The sequence below is a fragment of the Miniopterus schreibersii genome (genome assembly GCF_964146895.1).
Source record: "Miniopterus schreibersii genome assembly, chromosome: 11".
NCBI classification, from domain to species: Eukaryota; Metazoa; Chordata; class Mammalia; order Chiroptera; family Miniopteridae; genus Miniopterus; species Miniopterus schreibersii.
The window spans coordinates 56392972-56413916 of record NC_138111.1 but is presented as its reverse complement, the minus strand read 5'-3'; the positions used below and the strand labels follow the sequence as shown (position 1 = coordinate 56413916).

Sequence of the window (20945 nt, the reverse complement as noted above, 5' to 3'; positions counted from 1 at the left end):
CATTTCCAATCTGTACTATGGGATTGGGAATGGGAAGAGGGGAAGGCTGTGATCCTTGGAAATTCCAGGTAGTTGAAATGAAAAAAGAAATCTAGAACTGAAACTTATCAGAGTATAGCCAATTCCTTATAGAGCCATTTGTGGCTAGTGGAAGAAAAAGGGGGCAATGGGGCACTTTCCCAAAATATCTGCTCTCGGTGAATATCACATGAAGTATTGGTATTAAAAATATAAAAACAGGACACTGGATAGATGGATGGCTATGTGTCCTAAGTTATGGTATTCAGCCATTGGGTTGAATCTCTCTGAAGGTCATTGTGAAATTGTATACTTTATCACTTCTGTATGTGGTTTTGAAAAAGCTGAGCCATTCTGTTACTGCCACAAAACATTTGAAGGCTTTCGTCTCCCAACTGGCATTCATAGGGATAAAAACAAATTTAAATATTTGCTCAAGGAAAATAAAACTCACATGTTCAAATAATGTTAACATTCTTTTAAAGATGAGACTTGATTAGTTTTGAGTAATTTGAATTGCCTTCGCCTCTGGCTTCCGTACAAGTAGAGAAGTGAATATTTACTGTACATATTATAGTAATGTAACCATCACCATAAGTTTTGTTTGATTTTGGTTAAAGTTTTGGAAGAGGAAAACTCATATGGGTTTCATCCAGTCACTCAATACAATTATGGACACCCATCATGCCAAGCACTGTGCTAGGTGCTTCTATACATTTTCACCTATACATTTTCTTATCTGATCTTCCCAACAATTGCATAGTTTTGACCAAAGGAACTTTGGTTAGAGGAGATAAAGTTTGTCAAATGCTTACTGTTAGTAAAAGGTAGAGCCCTCTGGGAACATGTAATCTAGTTGAGTAAGCAGGAACCTCAATAAAACACCCTACGGCAAATGCCATCATAGATCTCCATTAGCTCAGTATAGGTTCCAGAAGAAGGCCTGGAAAGGGCTTTTAAAAATGAGTAGAACTTTGACCAGAAAATACTGGTCTGTGAGAAGGGAAGGAGGTAGAAGAGAAATTCAAAGTAGAAACGTTTCACAGAGGCGTGGCCAGAGAAGGCCTGTGGTGGTCTTGGAAAGGCAAGTTGCTATCATTGGTGGGATAGGGTGGTGCGAGGTGTCAGCCTGTGGCGGGCCTGAAGACGAGATGAGACATTGCTGTAGCAGGCAACAGGGAAGCAGCAGAGGACCTTGACCAGGAGGACGGCTGGATCAGGAGAATGTGCGGTCACCTGGGTAGGAGGAGAGACTGGAGGCAGGGAGGCTGGTGGAGGCTGTCTTGGTAATGCTGGCATTACCTGCCCGGGGGCCCTGTCAAAGGAAAGGGAGTTTCACTTCCCATCCAAAATGCTTTCTCATGACTCTCCTCTGTACTAATTTCTTTAAAAATATATATTTTATTTATTGATTTCAGGGAGAGGAAGAGAGAGCTAGAAACATCAGTGATGAGAGATTCATTGATCAGCTGCCTCCTGTAAGCCCCCTGCTGGGGACTGAACCCACAACCCGAGCATGTGCCCTGACCAGGAATCAACCATGATCTCCTCGATCCTAGGTCGGTGCTCAACCACTGAGCCACACCGGCTGAGCCTATACTTATTTCTTGTAAAACAAGATAGAATTCCCTAATTGCTTGATTTGAAAGGGTTTTTGCTTGTTTGTAGTTTGTTCTTTGTCTAGCAAGTAAAAAGGACCTTTTTTTGGTATTCTGGGTAGTAAGGAATGAAAATGGAACACTAGTGATCAGTAGGGGATCTCGAAAGGATGGGAGCAATAGAATTTGATTGGATGGGGCAACTTTCTGATGACTCCCGAATTTTAAAACCAAATGAGTAGGAAAATGGTGGTCTCCCTGTGGGAAATAAGACAATGATTCGGTCTTATAGAAAGACAGCATGCTTATTTTAAATAGGTTAAATTGGAAGCTGGAATAGGATTTTCATGCAGAAATACCCAGAAGCTGTTGAAAGGCAGAGCTGGTGTTCATTGAAAAAGTAGGAGCTGGAGATATACTCAGTCAATGTCTGCATGGACATAAAGTCATGGGCGGTAGGTGTTTGTGCTGAGGGGTAACACGGTGGGAAATGAAAAAGAGAGCCCAGGGCAGACCTTTGAGGAAATAGAGAAGGAGAGGGAGACCCATGGGGAAGGAGGGAGAGAGAGAGAGAGAAGGAAAGAGGCAAGAGAAGTAGAACATGCAGAGTTACAGGGGTAAAGGGAGGGGACTGAGGATGGAGCTGCAGGGTCTGTGTTTGGTGATAAAGGGTCACTTCCTCTGAAGAGACTTTCCACCCTCTCCCTTCCCCCCACTCCAGGCCATCCAGGACTTTTTTCTTATTGCTTGGCCTGAGCACAGATGACATTGAGGACAGGTCAGCCACCCGTGTTTGCCTGCATATCAGTTTCCCATTTAGATCAAATGCTCCCAGAAAGCGAGGCCTGAGTGGGGGCATGTAGACGCTGAGTAAAGGATGGATGGAGGCTCAGGGAAGACATTAAGGTAGGTCCCTGGGAGAGCAGTTTCAGGGAGTGTTGGGGAGGCAAGTCAAGCTGCAAGGTGTTAGGAAATAGAAAGATGGTAAGAAATGAAAGAAGCATCTGATTATGAGAGAGGGCAGTCAGGGAGTTAGAAGAAAAAGGAGAGAGAAAATGACATCCAGAGAGAAGCAGAAAGAATGAAATGTATAATTCTCGGGTAGGAGACATTTGAGTATGTTGCTAAACTGGTGGGAGCCAGTGAAAAGGAGAGGATGGTGGTGAAGGAACAGGCGGTGAGTGGGCATCAACTGGCAGAGTGACTTGGAGAAGGAGCTGGCAAATGCAGGGAGGGGGAGCCTCGGGCAGAGGGCAGAGGGCAGAGGGCAGGGGTGGCTGGTGGTTCAGGCAAGTGTGCAGGTGAGGGGTGGGCTATGAGGGGAGAGGTCAGAGTGACGATGAGGAAGGGGCCTATGGCCTAATTGGGGGGAGGGGTAACAACAAAACTCGGACCTTGAGGTTCTAATACGGCCACTTATCAGTCATGTGACCTGTGACAAGTGACTTAACATTTTTTCAAAGCCTCAGCTTCCCTTTAGGTAAAATGGGGGTAGTACCTTCCAACTCCCCAAATCGGGTGGCATTGCCCCGCTTTCTTGCAAGTCCTTTCTTGGCTATTTCCCTATTTGTTTGTTGTTTGGGGATGTTTCCCTCAGAGGGCATGGAACCTGGGAGATGGCCTGGATCTTACCAGCAGGGTAGGTGGTGGGCGATCCGAGAGCGAGGGAGGCAGTGGCACCACGGGCCGAGCGCTCCGGCGAGGGTGAGGCGGGACGACACCACGGACACACGCGGATGCGTATAAAGATTCGCGAGCGTCAGTGAGGACCCAGGGGCAATGAGATGGCGAGGATGCGGGATCCTGGAGGAGTCGGGCCCATTAGCTGAAGAGACGGTATCGAGGGAGGTGTGGCCGCAAACGTGCTCGCGGGACCGCTCGCAGGTGAGGGTACTAAGGGGCGCGCCTGAGGCCCACGCAGCCTGGGAGGCTTTGGGACCGCGTGATTGCCGCTTTTGAAGGCCAGGCGGGAGGGCCCACTGACTTCCACGAGCGGCGGCGGCGATCAGGCCGCCCTTAGGGGGACGCGGGACCCGCGGGAGCGCGGGCGCACGGGCGCGTGGGCGCACGGGCGCGTGGGCGGCGGGCGCGGCCCGGCCGCGCAGCAGGTGGGTCGGCGGTGGTGCCGCGGCTTGTGCGCGCTGCAGGAACTTGAGGAAGCTGGTGCGCAGCTCCTGACCATTGCACAACCTTAGGCTTTTTTTTTTTTTGGTAAATTGCTGAATGTGTGGAGGCCCCGCCCTTCCGCGCGGCCGGCCGGCCGCCCCTCCCCAGCGCGCCGGCGGGCGCTCCTTCCCGGACGGCGCTGGAGGGCCCGGCTGCGGCCCGCGGGCCCATGGCGCTGCCCGCCTGGCTGCAGCCCAGGTAGGGCGCTGGGCGAGGCCCGAGGGGCCGGGTGCGGGAGGAGGGGCCGCGGGGGGGGGGCTGGGCGCGCACAGCGAGCGCGGGGCGGCGGAACCCGGCGCCCGCCCGTCCGCGGGCTCGCGACAGATACTAGCTCGGTCAGCGCTCTCGACAGCCGTGCAGAGGAGGCTCGGTGATTCCCCCCTTTTTACCGATGACGGCGTGGGAAGGACAGGCGGCGCGACCACCCCTCATTTAGTGGGCTCGTGGCCAGCCCCTCCCCTCTGCCCCGGCTCGGCGCCCTTCGCCTGGCTCCCCCAGACGGGGTGTTGCGGGGTGACTATTAGACCTGCCTGCTGCCTGTGCATATTCGGGGCCCAGTTCCAGAGAAACGCGCCCAGTGGGGGGCCCGCGGACTGCGTGTGTCACCGAGATGCCAAGTGACTCTGATGCCGGCCTAAGGGAGTGTCCCCCTCCTGCCCCTTCAGCAGCTTGTGTCCTCTGCAGGGTGCCCGGGTAAAGTCACAAAGCTACACTGTATCTGCTTTCTAGCCTACTTGCCTGACTTTGCAGAGGCTTCCCATCCCCCACTAGAAGAAAGCCTTGCCGACGGGGGCAGGGCCACTCCTACTACCCTTTCGAACTCGCGGGGAACACTTGAAAGAGGGCTTGTCTGGACGCAGGCAACCCAGCTTGACTTCCCTTTTCTGGCTGAGCCACCAAACTGCCTCCTGTGTGTGTCTAACGAAGGAAACAGCTGCTCTAGCAAAACAGGAGGCAGTGGGGAGATGCTGACCCTAATCACAGAATGCATCCCAAACTCAGGCACGTCCAATTACGGAATTAACCACCCATTACTACTCCCCCCTTGTACTGCAAACCAGTCCTCTCTCAGGAGCTGCGCTTACAACACATATTGACCACATCAAGGCCTTCTCCACACTCCTCCCCCCCACCCCCCCAAATATTCAAGATAGTCTTTGCAATGCTCACCAAGGGGTGAGCAGCAAGGTTAGAACTTCATGAGAGTTGAAGTGGATTTTGAAATAGAACCATATTTGGCTTTAAGCAACTCAGGATACTCATTAGTGGATCGTGTGTGCTATAGTCCTTTCAAAATCTAATGTGAGTTAGCAGAAGGTGGCTAAATAAAAGACCGGTAGGGAATAAGCTGCTCTTGTTTGCTCAGGTTGGCCAGTCGCTTAATTCAATCACATGTGTGTTATGCTGAACGGATGATTATAAAGAAAGTGTTTAATGGTATTTTTTCTGTATTTATAGGTATAGGAAGAATGTCTACCTTTTCATCTACTACTTAATCCAGTTCTGTGGCCACTCATGGATATTTACAAATATGACAGCCAGATTCTTTTCATTTGGAAAAGGTAAAACTCTAATACACTTTTTGATTTTTACCTTTTAATTCTTGTTTTTACCTAATCTTACTTATATTAACTTTTAATGTCTATGAACTTTACTTAATATCCTTAACTCCTCTAAATTTAGTGACTGCAGTTTTCAGAAGCCTTACTTCTTGCTTAGTACAAAAAAAACAAAAGCTTTTTGGAGAAGGTGGGAGGTAAAATGAAAAAGGATTTGGCTCCCCCCCCCCCCCCCCCCCCCCCCCCCCCCCCCGAGTGGGCAGTTTGCCCTGAAAGGCAGACCTGGCATCGGCGGGATGCTACCTCTCTCTTCCTTCTAGGTTCTGGACCAAACCTTAGCGGATTTGGTGTGTTTTGAGAAAATTTGTAAATTCTAGTATGTATAACATTTTGTGCAGATAAATCAGGAATTAACCAAATTCTTCCCGTAGTCTTTATTCCCCAGGTTTAAGGTAACTGGAGACTACTAATAAATGAAAGAGAAACTTTATTTGGTGCCCTTAAGGACTAAAGGTGTCCTTAAGACACACTTGTAGATGACTCATCACTTATATGGGAGTTGGCATTAATGGTTCAAGCCATAAGCTTCTTCCAGTTTCCTAAAAAGTAAAGATTTTAAATAGCATCTGAAACTTCAGAAAAATGAATCACTTAAAGACTGTCAGAATAACATTCATGCTCCATCCCCACATGGGTAAGTGTCATCACACTTTACAGCTGTTGGGTGACTCGACAACTTAAGCAACTGCTGGTTTCAGCTAAAAAACAGACATGTAGAATATATCTGGGAAAAGTCGTGCTGTGCTCATCAATTCCAACTTCTGTATCATCAGGAAATTATTGAACTTTTGAGGTACCATAAACTGTTTTATGTCGCTTTCTTCTTATTGCAAATCTACAGAAAAATTATTGTCTTTGTTAACCTCCAAAGGTACAACCTCAGGCTTGAATTTCAGCTGAGTGCTGGGAGTCTTCAAACAGAGGAAGGCACAGGCAATGGCAAAAACTCCTTTATTTTTAGAAAAACATCGCTTCTAGGCCCTGGAAGTTGGCTGTGGCTTTGTGGGCATATCACAGGTCATTCACAGCACAAGTCACAAGCAATGAACTCTTTCTTAAGCTGCCTGGCCTTTCCAGTGGGAAAAATTGCTTCAGTCAGCAGTCTATTTCTTAATTTTTATCCTACCATTATAATGATAAAAGCTACTTATTAAAGAAACATAACCTATTCATATGGAAGGCAGGCTGAAAATGACTAAGTGGAGGTTCAGTATAATTCCTGAATCAATGTATAAATTAAGTAAGCAGTTTTAGTAATCTAATCACGGGAACTAGCGGCGCCTGCTCCCTGTGATGACGAGGCTCTGTCACAGCAAGTGCAGGCCGTGGATAGGGGCACCACCGCCCAGGCCTCAGCTCACCTGTGAGCTGCGGAGCGTATGAACAGTATACACCTCATATTGCTGCTGAGAAGAGAAACCCTTAGTGTTCGATGATAATTTATGATCACTAGGCCATAAAAAGAGCAGAATCTTTCTTAGAAGTCTCTTCATATGGCAGGATTTCATTTTAAAATTTAAACCAACACATTTGCCCTATTTAGAGGAACATTTGCTTCCCTCCCATTTCAACTCTCTCTAAATTTGGTTTTCACTTGAGCCCTCTGCAATGCAGACTCCAAAGGCCCCCCACCAGAGGCCCAAGCTCTGGGGTTTAAAATGAACAAAAATCAGGGGGCCTGGGGAAAGAGGAAGAAGGTACAGGGGACCAAATATATGGTGCGGAAGATTAGACTTCAGGTGGTGGGCACACAACAGTATGCGATGTCACACTATAAAGATGTACACCTGAAACTAATGTTGTTTTCACCCAATGTCACCAAAACAAATTTAATTTAAAAAATCTAACAGAAATCCAGAGAACACTAAGTGTAGGACACACATACTGGATACACATCCATGTTATTTTTGATAAATGGCATCATTAAGGTCATTTCTATAAAGCTGCTCTGAGGTCATATTTTTCTCATCTCTCATTATCTTGTCAGTGGAAAAGCTGTGAGTACGGCAGCTTTAACGAGCTCACCTCCAACCTGTTTACATTTGATGTAGCCTGGATTCTAGCTGGTTAATTTGATGCGGGAATTGCTTTATAATTTTATAAATGGGGAACAGATGCTGTAGCTTTGGCCATGGAGCCTTCTTTTTCAAGTTTTACTTCCTTTTGGAAGAGGAGTGGTTTAAATGTACTATAACATGAGGCACTTTCTTCAGTTGCATAATCTTAATAATGTAGTAGTCTACTTAGGAAATTTCTCGCACGTACAATGAAAACAAGGGTAAATAATCTCAATTTTATTTAAAAGTGCTGCAGAGATGTGGGCTGTGCTCTAGTTTTTACTATATCTGTATTTTTAATTCACTGGACACAGATTCAATGGTTGACACTTTCTATGCTATTGGACTGGTGATGCAACTTTGCCAATCCGTCTCCCTCTTGGAACTGCTGCACATATATGTCGGCATTGAATCAAGCCGTCTTCTTCCTAGGTTTCTGCAGGTAGGTTTTAATCACATTATTACTTTTTAATCTGTTTTGTACTTGTCCTATTTATAGTCCCTCTTGACTTTATGGAAGTTAAAAAGCCAATCCTTGCAAATTTGAAACCCAGGTCACTGGTAAGAATTCCGTGAAAAAATTACCTCATCCTGAGACGCTGCCCCGTTAGAAGCGCCAGCTGGAAGCATTTGGGGCGATGAGGCTGTTGCCCTGCGCGTCACTGCAGCGCTCCTCTCCCGGTGGTGGCGGTGGGATTTCGGTGCACTTCCCTCTGACTGCCAGGGCCCTGGGCGGGGTGGACTGAGGAGAGGTATGTGGTTGGAGCCATTCAGACTTGGGTTTGATGCCTGGCTCCTCTACCTACCACTGTGGGATCATATCACCTACAATCATTGGGCTGTTTTGGGGAAAGGACACCACACACAATACCTGGCAAGAAATAGATGATAAAAAAAAAAAAAAAATCTATTCTTAATTTTTTGAGAAACCTCTGTACTATTTTCCATAGAGGCTGCACCAGTTTACATCCCCACCAGCAGTGTATGAGGGTTCCCTTTTTTCCACATTCTTGCCAACACTTTTTATTTCTTGTTGTGTGTTTTTTTGTTTTTTTTTTATAATAGCCATTCTAATGGGTGTAAGATGGTATCTCATTGTGGTTTGATTTGCATTTCCCTTATAACTAGTGATGTTAACCTCTTTTCATATATCTGTTGGCCATCTGTATTCTTTGGAAAAGTGTCTATTCAGGTTCTCTTCCCAATTTTTTTTTAAAAATATATCTTTATTGATTTCAGAGAGAGGAAAGGAGAGGGAGAGACAGAGAGAGAAACATCAATGATGAGTCATTGATTGGCTGCCTCCTGCACGCCCCCGACTGGGGATCGAGCCCGCAACCCGCATGTGCCCTGACCGGGAATCGAACCCCGATCACCTGGATCCTAGGTCGAAGCTCAACTGCTGAGCCACGCCCGGCCAGCCCAGTTTTTAATCAGATTGGTTTGTTGTTGTTGAGTTGTGTGAGTTCTTTGTATATTTTGGGTATTAGCCCCAGATGTCGAATTAGAATCTTGTATACCTGAAAATTATATGTTATTAACCAATGTTACCCCAATAAGTTTAATTTTTTAAAAAATTCCTTTCACCTCTGTTCAGAGAATAGAATATTTCCTAGCCTTTTCTTGTTCACTCTGCCACTTTTACTGAACACAAATGGAGAAGAGAGATCATTCATGATTATCTAGTATAGTGTCTAATAATAAACTTGGGGATCAATTGGACTTGGATTCAAATCACAGTTCTACCTCTTAGTAGTTGTATGTAAATACGTCATATAGTTTGTCCCGAATCTTATTTTCTCATGTGATGTGAAAACAACATGTATCTCATGGAGTAACTGAGAAAATGGGTGGGATAAGTTCCCAGCATTGAGTTAAGATTACAACACTGGTAAATAGTGCTATTATTTTAGCTATTATTTGTTCTCTCTGCCATGTCTCTAGCCCTAGATGATCATGTTCATTTTAAAGGCAGGTTGACTTTCTCTGCCTGGCATATTTTGCTTAGCATAATATATTCCAGGTCGATCCATACTGTCCCAAAAGGTAAGAGATCCTTCTTCTTTACAGCTGCATAGTATTCCATGGTGTGAATGTCCCACAGCTTTTTTATCCACTCATCTCCTGATGGGCACTTGGGCTGTTTCCAGATCTTAGCTATTGTGAATTGTGCTGCAGGCAGAGAAAGACAAACATCACATGATCTCACTTATATGTGGAATCTAAAGAACTTAATAAATTGATGAACAGAATAGATTCAGTGACATGGAAAGATGGATCAGACTGATGAATCTCAGAGGGAAGGAGGGGGCAAGTGGGTGGAGGGGGAGAGAGTAACCAAAGAACTTGTACGCATATATGCACAACCCAAGGACATGGACAACGGTGGGGACAGGGACTGGGCAGGGGGAGGGGCGGGGTGGAAGGGGTCATTGGGGAGGAAAAGAGACATCTGTACTATTCTGAACAACAAAAAAATAAATAAAGGTAGGTTGAAGGAAGATGGGAAATTCACTGGTAGAGATTCAATAGCAGAAATCATTGCTGAATTAAGGCAAAACAATTAAAAAGTGGTATCTTCCATAAAAAAAAAAGGAAGGATAAGGGTTAGGTAACTATATGAATGTGCATTTAAAATCTTTGGAAAAAGGCCTTTCCATGAGTATAATTTTAACTATTCACAAAATAAAAGAGAAAAATGGATAAACAACTAAATTTGACAAATTTGCATTATAAAAATAAAATGTCAGAATCTGATTACATTGCCAGTACCTAGCAAAGTGCTTAGAATGTGAACACATGCCCTAAATTTTTGTTGAGTGAAGGAGTGGCATAGATCCTTGTATTAAAATTTGCTTAAAATACCATGAAAATTTAAAAGATGGTAGTAGGAGTATAATTCTGAGGAGCCTAATAAGAACTCAGCAGTATAAGTTTATGGGAGATTTTAAATTTTACTTGTGAAATAAAAGTAGAGAAATAGTATTCATTAAGATTCATTTTAAGTGTTGAAATATCAAATGTAAAATAAAAATCAGGGCACTATTTAGAGCATGAACTACTAATAACAGAGTAGTAGTTAGCTAACAGCTAGCCAAGACCTAGATGGAATTCCCTTAAACATATTTCCTTATAAAAATAAAAGGAGTACATATCTGTCCCAGAAGAAACATATTATTTGGGAACAAGATTTATTGATGTTTATTATTTGTTAACAACCAGAATATATATAATACCAGCATCCCATGATGCTAATTTTAGAGAACAGAATTAACCACCCAGGCTAAATGAAAATTGTATTCTATCACATGAAATTATTTTTCTTGGAGCATGGTCAAATTCACCTAAAATCTAAGTCATGTTTTCTTTTGGTATACCTTTTTGAACTTTTTACTTTTGTAAGCTAAACTGGCCAATATTAATTTCAACATTTTCAGAATTAAGAGCAGTGTTATTTAGTTACTGCCAATATAGGGAATGCAAGTGAAACAGGACAGTTACATTTGTAAGTAAGAAAATAGAATGCCTTGAATATGCATAGAAAAATGTGCACATTTTTTTATGCTTTCCAAAATTAGGTAAGCTTGCCTGGTAATAGAAACTATTATACAAGTTAGAAATCTGATTTCTTGGAGTTCCAGAAATTCCAGAATATTTAAGTGTGATTTTAATCGCTATTATTTGAAACTGTAATGGCTTATAGAAATATGATCACTGTAATCAAACTATATCCTGGTTTGGTAATTAAAAAATAATGGCAAATATACATTGAAACTTTTTTTTTTAAAATATGTCTTTATTGATTTCAGAGAGAGGAAGGGAGAGGGGGGGAGAGAGAAATATCAGTGATGAGAGAGAGTCATTGATCAACTGCCTCCTGCACATCCCCCCATTGGGGATCTAGCCCACAGCCCAGGCATATGCCCCGACCCGAAATCAAACCCCGATGTCATGGACCATAGGTCGATGCTCAGCCACTGAGCCACGCCAGCCAGGCACACTGAAACTTTCTATTCAAAGGTGAGGTTGTAGAGTCTACTATTAATGGGGCTCAATGACTTTTAAGTTTATCTTGTTGGAAGGGATAACATTGGGAAGGCAGTTACCATTCTCACCCTGGGCAGACTATTATTAACTTTTGTTGTGATTATTTGGTTTCCTCTTTTTATCTTTTTTGAGATTTCACCTGCCCTCTATTTCTTTTACTCATTTACTGTCTTTACTCTGGTGTTCAGAATGGACATGGTATTGGAGAAAGCTTCAGAAACTCACATCATCACGTCCAAAGTTTCATTTCTCCCCCTTCCCTTATTAGCATTCTGCAGACAATTAGAATTCCTTCATTATGAGATGCTCTGAGATGACTCCAAGGCCCCTGCTGTAAAATAACCAAACAAAACTCTAAGGTTGTGAAATTTTTGTTGGTTTTTCTGTTTCCCCATTTTTGAGTGAAGAAACTGTAGTTAAGGATATGGCTAAGCTACTGACACGGTCATCATAGCTGATTGCATATGGTATCTTGAAAAATGCACGGTTTCTGTACTTTCAAGCGGGCTGAAAGACATATCCGCACATTTGCGATGCTATTTTGCCATTACCTAAGTCACAACTGAGTTCTCTTTTGGGGAACTGGTCTTCCAAAGTATCAAGAGAAGTCATTTCAAAAAACAGTAGGAACGATAAGCTGGTTGAGCGGTTAGAACCACACTCATCAACTGGTGGTGATGTGTGTACGTGGGGTGTTTGCTTTTTGTGTTTCGTTCTGTGCATTTTAAAATATTTTATACACACATCTTTATTTTGACAGAGAAAAGCCATTATGAATTTCTAGAATTACACACAATTGCTAAAGAAAAAAGGAGGAAAAAACCCACTTGTAATAAGATTATAAAAATTTAACACAGAGATACATATTTTTCTGTATTTAAAACAACACAGTTTAGGCATAAAACTATAGCATAAATAGTTGTTTATGGACATCCATTTTTTGGAAATAATTGCATGCCAGTTAAAATTATATAAGGAAGTATAGTTAACGTTTGATATTTTAAATTTATAAAATGGGAAAGTAAAAAGGTCTAAAAAATGCATATATCTGTTATAGAAAATGATAATACAAGCGAAAACTAAGCATTTAGCCTCTCAAACCCCTTCCTCCCAAATGAACTTGCATGTTTTATTAGCTTGGTAAAAAAAACCCAGTTGAATTGGTAAATTAGTTTATTTCAGCAGGTTTAATAAAAACAACTTGGCATTCAGAGCAAATACTACCAACCCTGAAATACTGATTTTTGAAGGGCTTTGTTCTGGCTTGGCTTGAGCAGAAGCCTGAGAAAAAGGCTTTTATTGATCTAGCTCGATGATGCTTCAACTCAAGGAGGGGAAAATATCCAGAAAGTGAACCTTTGTGTCATTAGATGATGTGCCTTTAGGAGACCCTCAGAGTGATCCAGTTTCTCTTTTACCTTTTGAGAAATGCTCGGGATGCAAGAACTTCATATATGACTGAATTAAAATGGCTAAATTCTGCATGCTTCCCTTTCTGTCCCAATAAACACTGCTGCACATGTATTTTGTACAATTTTGAAAAATCTATAAAAACAATAGAAATGATTACTCCAATATTATCATGCCTACACAAATTCCATTTGGAAGCCCAAATTGCAAGAATCATCTTTAAATTTACCAATATCACTTTCTATTTTCGATAGGGCAAGCAAAACCACTCCAAAGATTTCACCGTCACAGATTCTTATGAAAACAAATATAAAGGAAATCCCAAAGGAGAATGTTTTAAAATAAACCCTTTTAGGAAAACAGCCAAGTTTCACCCTAATTTCTTTTTAGCTGTGAAGCAGTTACTTCTTTGCAGTGCCAGATTAAATAATCTTCTGATTTTCCATAAAATCATATAGATTTTCTCTCCAGTTTTGAGTTGGGAACAGGTTTGCATTGTTACAGATAAAAGGTAAAGATAGCCTAGAGCTATGAGATTCTCAAAATTTCAGAGCCTCCTGGGAATGAATTACACACACAGTGCACCCATTAGGCAAGATTTTAGATATTTCCTTTGTATTTTGCATTTGATTCATGGAGTTCTTCGGTGTGATAATTATAAAGCTATATTCACAATATAATTAAACATACTGAGATTAACATTTTACTCACTAATAGTTTTGATTATATAGAAAAAGTATATTTTCCTCTAAAATGCTAATTACTACATTAAATTATGTTTTTCTTAATAATCATAGCTTACATTTATTTAGGGCTTTCTGTGTGCCACCAAATACTTGTCTGAGTTCTTCACATGCATTAACTCATTTAATCTTCATAACCTTATCCTATATATTTGCTATATACTACTAATAAGAATTAGTATTATCTCTAGTACAATCAATCAGTGACCACAAAAGTTAAATAAATTATCCAAGGTCCCATAAATGATGACTGGGACAGGAAAAGTTTGGATTTAGGCTATTTGTCCTGAACTCTCAAGTAACTGTCATGCTACTTTGTCTACTGTCTGTCTTACTAGGTAGTATAAGTACCATGAGGGCTGGGACTTGGTCTTGCTCATAGCTCTACCCCCAGGACCCAGAATAGTCCGCTTAATAAATAACTATTGAATAATGAGTGAACAAACAAAAAAATTAAAATTATTTAAATGCTTTTGTCTCATAGAAGAAAGGACCTGGTGGTTTTTAAACATACAAGGATGTGTTTCTGGAGTTCTCAGCTGAAGTTCACAGGATTGAAAAAGTAAAATAGTCTTTGAGGCTAAAACTAATTTATCCTTTAAGTTTCTAGAAATTCTCCCGGTAGTTGAAGTATCACTTTACCCCCTTCAACAGTTTATAACTAAAGTGCTGGCTGCCATGTATAAAGTGACAACTTAATGGTAGTCATTGCTTAACCTGGAATTTAAGATTCCCAAACAGAACATAAAAATGCAAAATATTTTCATTTTATAGTACCATACTTCTGAGCAGACTACATTACCACCATGCTTAATTGGAGCTAAGTTATAGAATTTTTTACTGTACTTTTATTCTACCTGCTCGAGTTGCACTAAACATTACAAGACCATTCATTACTAGTCAGTCATGTTCTCACAGGATTTTTAAAATGACAAAGTGCTAAGTTCTCCCAAATGTAAAGCTCCAAATAACTGGTGAAATTATTATACGTAAAGGAAAGTAAAAAATTTAAAGCCTGTCCCTCAAAATTGTTATGGTGTTGATTTAGAAAATCAAGATTCTTGTTTTAAGGTTTAGTTTTTGAGGAGAGGCTTTGTAAAAGAATAGGCTATAACCCGGATAGTAGGTGCAGGGGTAGCCCATAAAATAGCAAAATGAACATGTCTTAGTGTTTCAGAACAAGGGGTTTAGAGTCACATTGTCTAGATTTTATTCCAGATCTTCAGGCAGGTCACTTTCACTTTATAAAATGCAGAAGCAGATAATAATAAAAGCACTTCTTAGGGTTGTTAGGGAGATTAAATGAGGTGGTGTATAGTTGGAACCTGGCGTCAAGTAACCAATAAATGCTAACTTTTATCAACTTAAGTGTATCTCCACCTAAATTGTTCCTTTGTATTGCCCTTGAATGGTCAAGGTAGAGTTAGATAATCATCAGATGGTTTGTTACTTAGACCGGCATTGTAGGAGGAAATCTTCACATACCCACATGTATGTGTGGTTGTGTGCCTTTTGGGGCACGTTGACTGCTGATTTCTATGCAGTTGGGATTCTATCACTAACATGCCACAGACGCTCAAGTGGTCATTTTGAACAGGGTGGATTTCACTGTGCAGCTCCAGTCCCCCCCCCCCCCCCCCGCCCATAGTTTATTGATTTTTAGAGATTGGGAGGGAGAAGAGAGAAACATGATATGAGGGTGTAACATTGACTCGCTGCCTCCTGCACGCCCCTGCTGAGGATCAAGCCCACAGCCCAGGCATGAGCCCTGACCCGGAATCGAACCAGCGAACTAGCAAACTTTCATTGCACAGCAGGAGGGTCCCAACCAACTGAGCCACACCGGCCAGGGTGTCTCTCTTTTTGAAGATCTTTTCTTTTCGGTACTCATCAATTAAGGGGTAGCCTGACATCATGGATAGCTTATAACTCTGGAAACCAGGAAACTTGGTACTTATATATTTTCAGATCTCTCACTAGTTTGGGCAAGTTTGGCTGATTCCCAAATTCCTTATTTGTAAAAGGGTGGGGTTGGGTTAATATCTAAGTGTTTTCTTTCAGTAGTCAACTATATAATTAGAAATATGTGTTTTGTGTATACATTCATGTGTGTGTATCTCTTGAGATTTTATCAAGAAGTGGGTGATTTTCCTAATTAGCGGGCACTGGTTAAATGTAAGATTAGGTATTTCCTAAATTTTGTTGGCTGCTAAGATCTTGTATTTGAAGGCTGCCAACTGCCATGGCAGCAAGCTTAGATCATTCAGTAATTATTGCAGTTAAGAATAATTCATTATAGAACTAGAATTAAATTAAATCAAGAAACAAAAGTAACAAAAGAAAATCAGTTATGTAGATAGCTCCAATAGTTTCCCTAAGGTCTGAATCATATCTATTTCCCATAGCTAAGCACGGACCCTCTTGACTCACTGCTATAGTCATAAACATACAGAGCTTCTACATGTGGACATCTGATCATGTGGCCACTGTTGGCAAATCTTGGATTTCTCTGCACAAGTGATTTTCCAGACTAACAGCCTATGATTCTAAGTCATAGTTTATCCCAGTCCTTTCTCCTTGAGCTGTTTTAAAAATAAAGACAGCTATCAGAATATATAAGCAATCCTCCCCTTTCTTTTAACCCTGATATGCTCCCTCCGTCTCCAGTATCTTTTCTTTTGGCCACTGAAAGAAAAGATGTTCTACTAAAAAACATAAAAATGCAGACTGTACAGGGGATATTACTACAACACAAGAAGGCACATTATATTTAGATGGGAAAGAGGAATGTATTTCTTGAGGTCAGTAATTAGAGCTAAGCCATAAGTGTGTGAATTCTCAATAATTTGTAAATGCTTACTGACTTGAAAAAAATGAATATGTTGAATTATTTTCGTTTGCCACTAGATTATGAGAGTTAGATTTATATTACTTCCTCCCCCACCCCCACTAGAAAAAATAAAGCTACGATGGCTTCCTTGTGGGATGAAATTGATATTTCTTGGCCTGTCATTCACTGAAAACCCTTTACAACCCAGCCCCCAACACGTTTTCAGTTTTATGATCTATTATCCCCTCTCTGCACCCATTCTAGCCCCCAGGGTTCTCACTACTCCCCAGCCCACCCTGTGTTTTCACATCACTGCCTCTTTGCTGAGGCTGCTCCCTCGGCCTAGGATGGCCCTTTTCCTATCCTGTCTACCCCAAAACTCCTACCTGTTCTTCAAGATCCAACTGAAATGCTGCCCGTCTTCATAGATCTCTGCACCCTTCCCTAGGCAGGCATCTTCCTCACCTGCGCACCTGCACGTCGCACTTGCAGTGACAGCCTCGCTCACACTGTGTTAGTTCCTGCCCCCCATGCTCTTGCTGCGGCTGCCCCCTGGAGCAAGGACCATGCTTTCATAATCTCAGCATCTAACACAGCAGACATACGATAAAAGCTTGCCAAAGTGAATAAAAACATGTATGCGTGTATTACAAGAAGGGAAATATCCTGATTCAGATAAAATATGTTATCTTTCTGTTATTATATATGATCTTGAGAATACAGGAAATAAAGGAGGCAATGAAATTCACCCATAACCCTACTCCTTCAGAGGTCATGTTAACAGTTTAGGGTACATATTTCTAGTTAAAGCCTACTTTTAAGAGGAACTCTGTTTTTTTAAAAAATATTGGTTACTTTACTTTTTAATATATCTTTATCGATTTCAGAGAGGAAGGGAGATGGGGGAGAGAGAGAGAGAGAGAGAAACATCAATGATGAGAGAGTCACTAACCGGCTGCCTCCTGCACGCCCCCTGCTGGGAGTTGAGCCCGAAACCGGGCATGTGCCCTGACTGGGAATCGAACCTCAATCTCCTGGATCCAGGTCGATGCTCAACCGCTGAGCCACACCCAGCCGGGCTGGTTTTTTTAATTAGAAACTTACATGCTTAACAGATGATCCTAACTCTTGACTTTGCTGTTTTGTTGTTGTTGTTAGCTCACAGAAAGAATCGTCATCCTGTTTGTGGTGATCACCAGTCAAGAAGAAGTCCAAGAGAAATACGTGGTGTGTGTTTTATTTCTCTTCTGGAACCTGCTGGATATGGTTAGGTAAGGAGGCAAAACAATCTCTTAAAGGCAAATTGCTTTTGCCGTGAAACCAGGAATAGCTGGGTAGGTTTGGTTACTGGGAATGAGAGAGAAAACATAGCCCCTTTTCAAATTATTTTATCTTGATATGGAAATATGTTTTTAGTGCCTTCCAGAATGGGCATATGAAAGATACTGAGACCTACTGTGGTATTGCAAGAGCAAATCAGCACAGGTATCTAGCAGAAGACTTGGCATAACACCACGTTGGAATAAACTGCACAGCTGTTTGTTAGTGAAAGGCATTCCTTGCAATTGCTCTGGTATGTGTTACTCTAATAAGCAGAGTGAGACACTTATCATATCATAGTCAGAACATATAGAGTCGGTTTCTGTGGATTCAAGAATATTTTCAATATAGGGCCCTCATCTCCCTGAGAAAAAATGTACCTCCACATACATTTTTGTAGGCAATTCTAGTGGGTTCAAATGACTGACTGAAGTTCTTTTGTGGACTCTCTGGGAATCTTTGGGCCTCAGGTGAAGAGCCCTTGCTTGCTCTAGATCGTCTTCAGTGTCCTTCTAATTCTCAAATTTTGCAAGGGGATGAACCTAGTCTTATCCCTCCCAGCAGTGGGATAAAGCGGTCTGCTTTGTTCTGTGGCTCCCTAACTGCTACTTCAGCATTCACAAAAGAGAACTGCCCTCCCCGCAACTTGAAAGATCTGGATGTGGGTAGGTAACAACTTAGCTGAGGTTATGTAAATTCTGTATTACATTGTCAGTAACTTAGCTGATTGAAATATTTCTATATTATGGGTTGAGCCCTAGAGTGAATTAGAATAAAATATTTTGTTGAATTAAAATGACTATAATATTTTGTATATAGAACTTAGTAAATTATTTCCCTCATTTTTAAGTGACAGTTTTGTAGACTCAGGACAAACTTCAGGGACTTTCGTAGCCCATGACTTCCTGTTCATGAGACACAGCCTCATCTGGGCTTTCTAATGTATCACTGTCTGGTATGCCCAACTCTGAGTCAGTTCAGGCTCAGATAAGCTCAGTGGACCCATCACAGAATGAAGTGACGCGTGCATTGAGAGTGCAATCATGCTGTCGTGGAAAGACTTTGGGACATAAAAGGGGAAAATCTCAGGATGAACCCCTCCATTATTACTTGCTATATGATCTTAGACAAGTCACTTACCCCCCCCCTTTTTTTTTAATAACAGCATCAAGATAATTCACATACCTTAAAATTGACTTTTTTAAAGTATAAAATTTGGTTTTTAATGTATTCAAAGATGGGCACAGCCATTGCCACTATCTAATCTGAGAACATTTTCATCACCCCAAAGGAAACTCCAAACCCATCAGTAAGTCAGTCCCCATTCCCTTCTCCCAGCTCCCGGCAGGCACTAATGGACTAGACTGGACTTGCCTCTTCTGGACATTTCATATAGATGGAGTCATACAATACATGGCCTTTTGTGACTGACTTTTTTCACTTAACATAATGTTGTCAAGGTTCATCCATGTTGTAACATCTATCAGTACTTTATTCCTTTTTATGGCCGAATAATATTCCCTTATATTGGCATACCACACTTTATCCATTTGGGTTGTTTCTACTTTTTGATCATGAGGAGTACTGCTATAAATATCCATGTGCAAGCTTTTGTGTGCACATATTTTCATTTCTCTTAATGTAGGAGTAAAATTGCAGAGTATCTAACCTTTTTGAAATTCTTTTTTTTTGGTATAAAATTGGGGGTACAATGATCTTTCCAACTTACCCTAGAATGACTTTTTAAAAAGCAAGGCCAGCAAACTTCCTCAACTTGATAAAGGCATCTATAAAAAATTCACAGCTAACATGATGGTTAATGATGAAAGACTGATGTTTTCCTCCCACGATCAGAAGTAAGAAAGCATGTCTACTCCAGCCACTTCCATTCACCATAGTTTCAGCTATGGCAATTAGGCAGGAAAATGATGTAAAAGCTATCTGTATTGGAAAGGAAGGAGTGAAACTGTCTTTACTGGCAGATGACATGATCTTTCTTATATATTTTAAAAATCATAAGGATTCCACTAAAAATATTGTAGAATACAGAATCAATATACAATAATCAATTATGTTCTATACCTTTGCAATGACTTAGAGTAAAATTAAGAAAATAATTCTATTTACAATAGCATCAAAAAATAAAAGTAGGAGTAAATTTAACAAAAGATGTATAGAACTTATACACCAAAAACTATGAAACAGTGTTGAGAGACATTAAGATCAAAATAAATGAAAAGATATCCCATGTTTATGGATTGAAGACTTAATGTTGTTAGACAGCAGCACTCCGCCAATTGATACACAGATTCAATGTGATCCCTATCAGAATCCCAGCTAGCTTCTGTTCAGAAATTGAGAAGCTGATCCTAAAAGTGGAAACTCGAGGAACCCAGCATAGCCAAACAATCTTGAAAAAGAAGAACATAGTTGGAAGACTCACACTTCCCAATTTTAAAACTTATTACAAAGCAATAATAATGAAGAGTGTGGTACTGGCATAAGGATATATCATGGGATGGAATTAATAGTTCAGAGATAACTCTCATCTATACGATTTTTGACAAGGGTGCCAAGACCATTCAATAGTCTTTTCAACAAGGTGTTGGGACAACTGGATATCCACATGCAAAAGAATGAAGTTGGACCGTTACATCATACCATATACACAAATTATCTCAAAATAGACCAAACAACTAAATGTATGAGCTAAAGCTATAAACCCTTAGAAGAAAACATAGGGGTAAATCTTTGTGACCTTGGATTTGGTAATGGATTCTTAGATATGACACCAAAATCACAAGCAACAAAAGAAAAAAAGATACATTGGACTTCATCAAAGTGGCTTTTTAAACATACCTACTCTTGTAATAAATTAAAAAAAGATAGTGTAATAGTTTTTCACTTAGATTGGTAGAGATCAAAAAGTTTGATAATATGCCATGTTTAGTGAAGACTTGTAATGTTGGTATAGATAAGCATATACACATAGATAAGCATATGGAAAAATCCTTCTGAAAGACTAAGAAATTGGCATGGTCATTGCCTTTGAGGAGTGGAATTAGGGTCCTGGAATGAGAGAAAAATGTACTTTCCACCACTGTTTCCAAGGTTTGGGATTTTGTTTGGCCATATTT

At 41.2% G+C, this 20945-nt stretch overlaps 1 protein-coding gene across 2 annotated transcripts in view; it reads left to right on the top strand.

Annotated features, from left to right (window-relative positions):
* The first annotated feature begins 3306 nt into the window (after window positions 1–3306).
* HACD4 (3-hydroxyacyl-CoA dehydratase 4) overlaps window positions 3307–20945 on the top strand; it is a 29229-nt gene continuing 11590 nt past the window's right edge. The window contains exons 1-4 of one of the 2 annotated variants that reach the window (XM_081150978.1): window positions 3307–3500; window positions 5241–5344; window positions 7773–7900; window positions 17647–17759. In XM_081150978.1, coding sequence (XP_081007104.1) covers window positions 5314–5344; window positions 7773–7900; window positions 17647–17759 — 272 coding nt within the window. In that variant the 5' untranslated portion in view covers window positions 3307–3500; window positions 5241–5313. Of the gene's footprint in view, window positions 3501–3667; window positions 3981–5240; window positions 5345–7772; window positions 7901–17646; window positions 17760–20945 lie in introns of those variants that run through there. The other variant, XM_081150977.1, reaches the window with a different exon arrangement.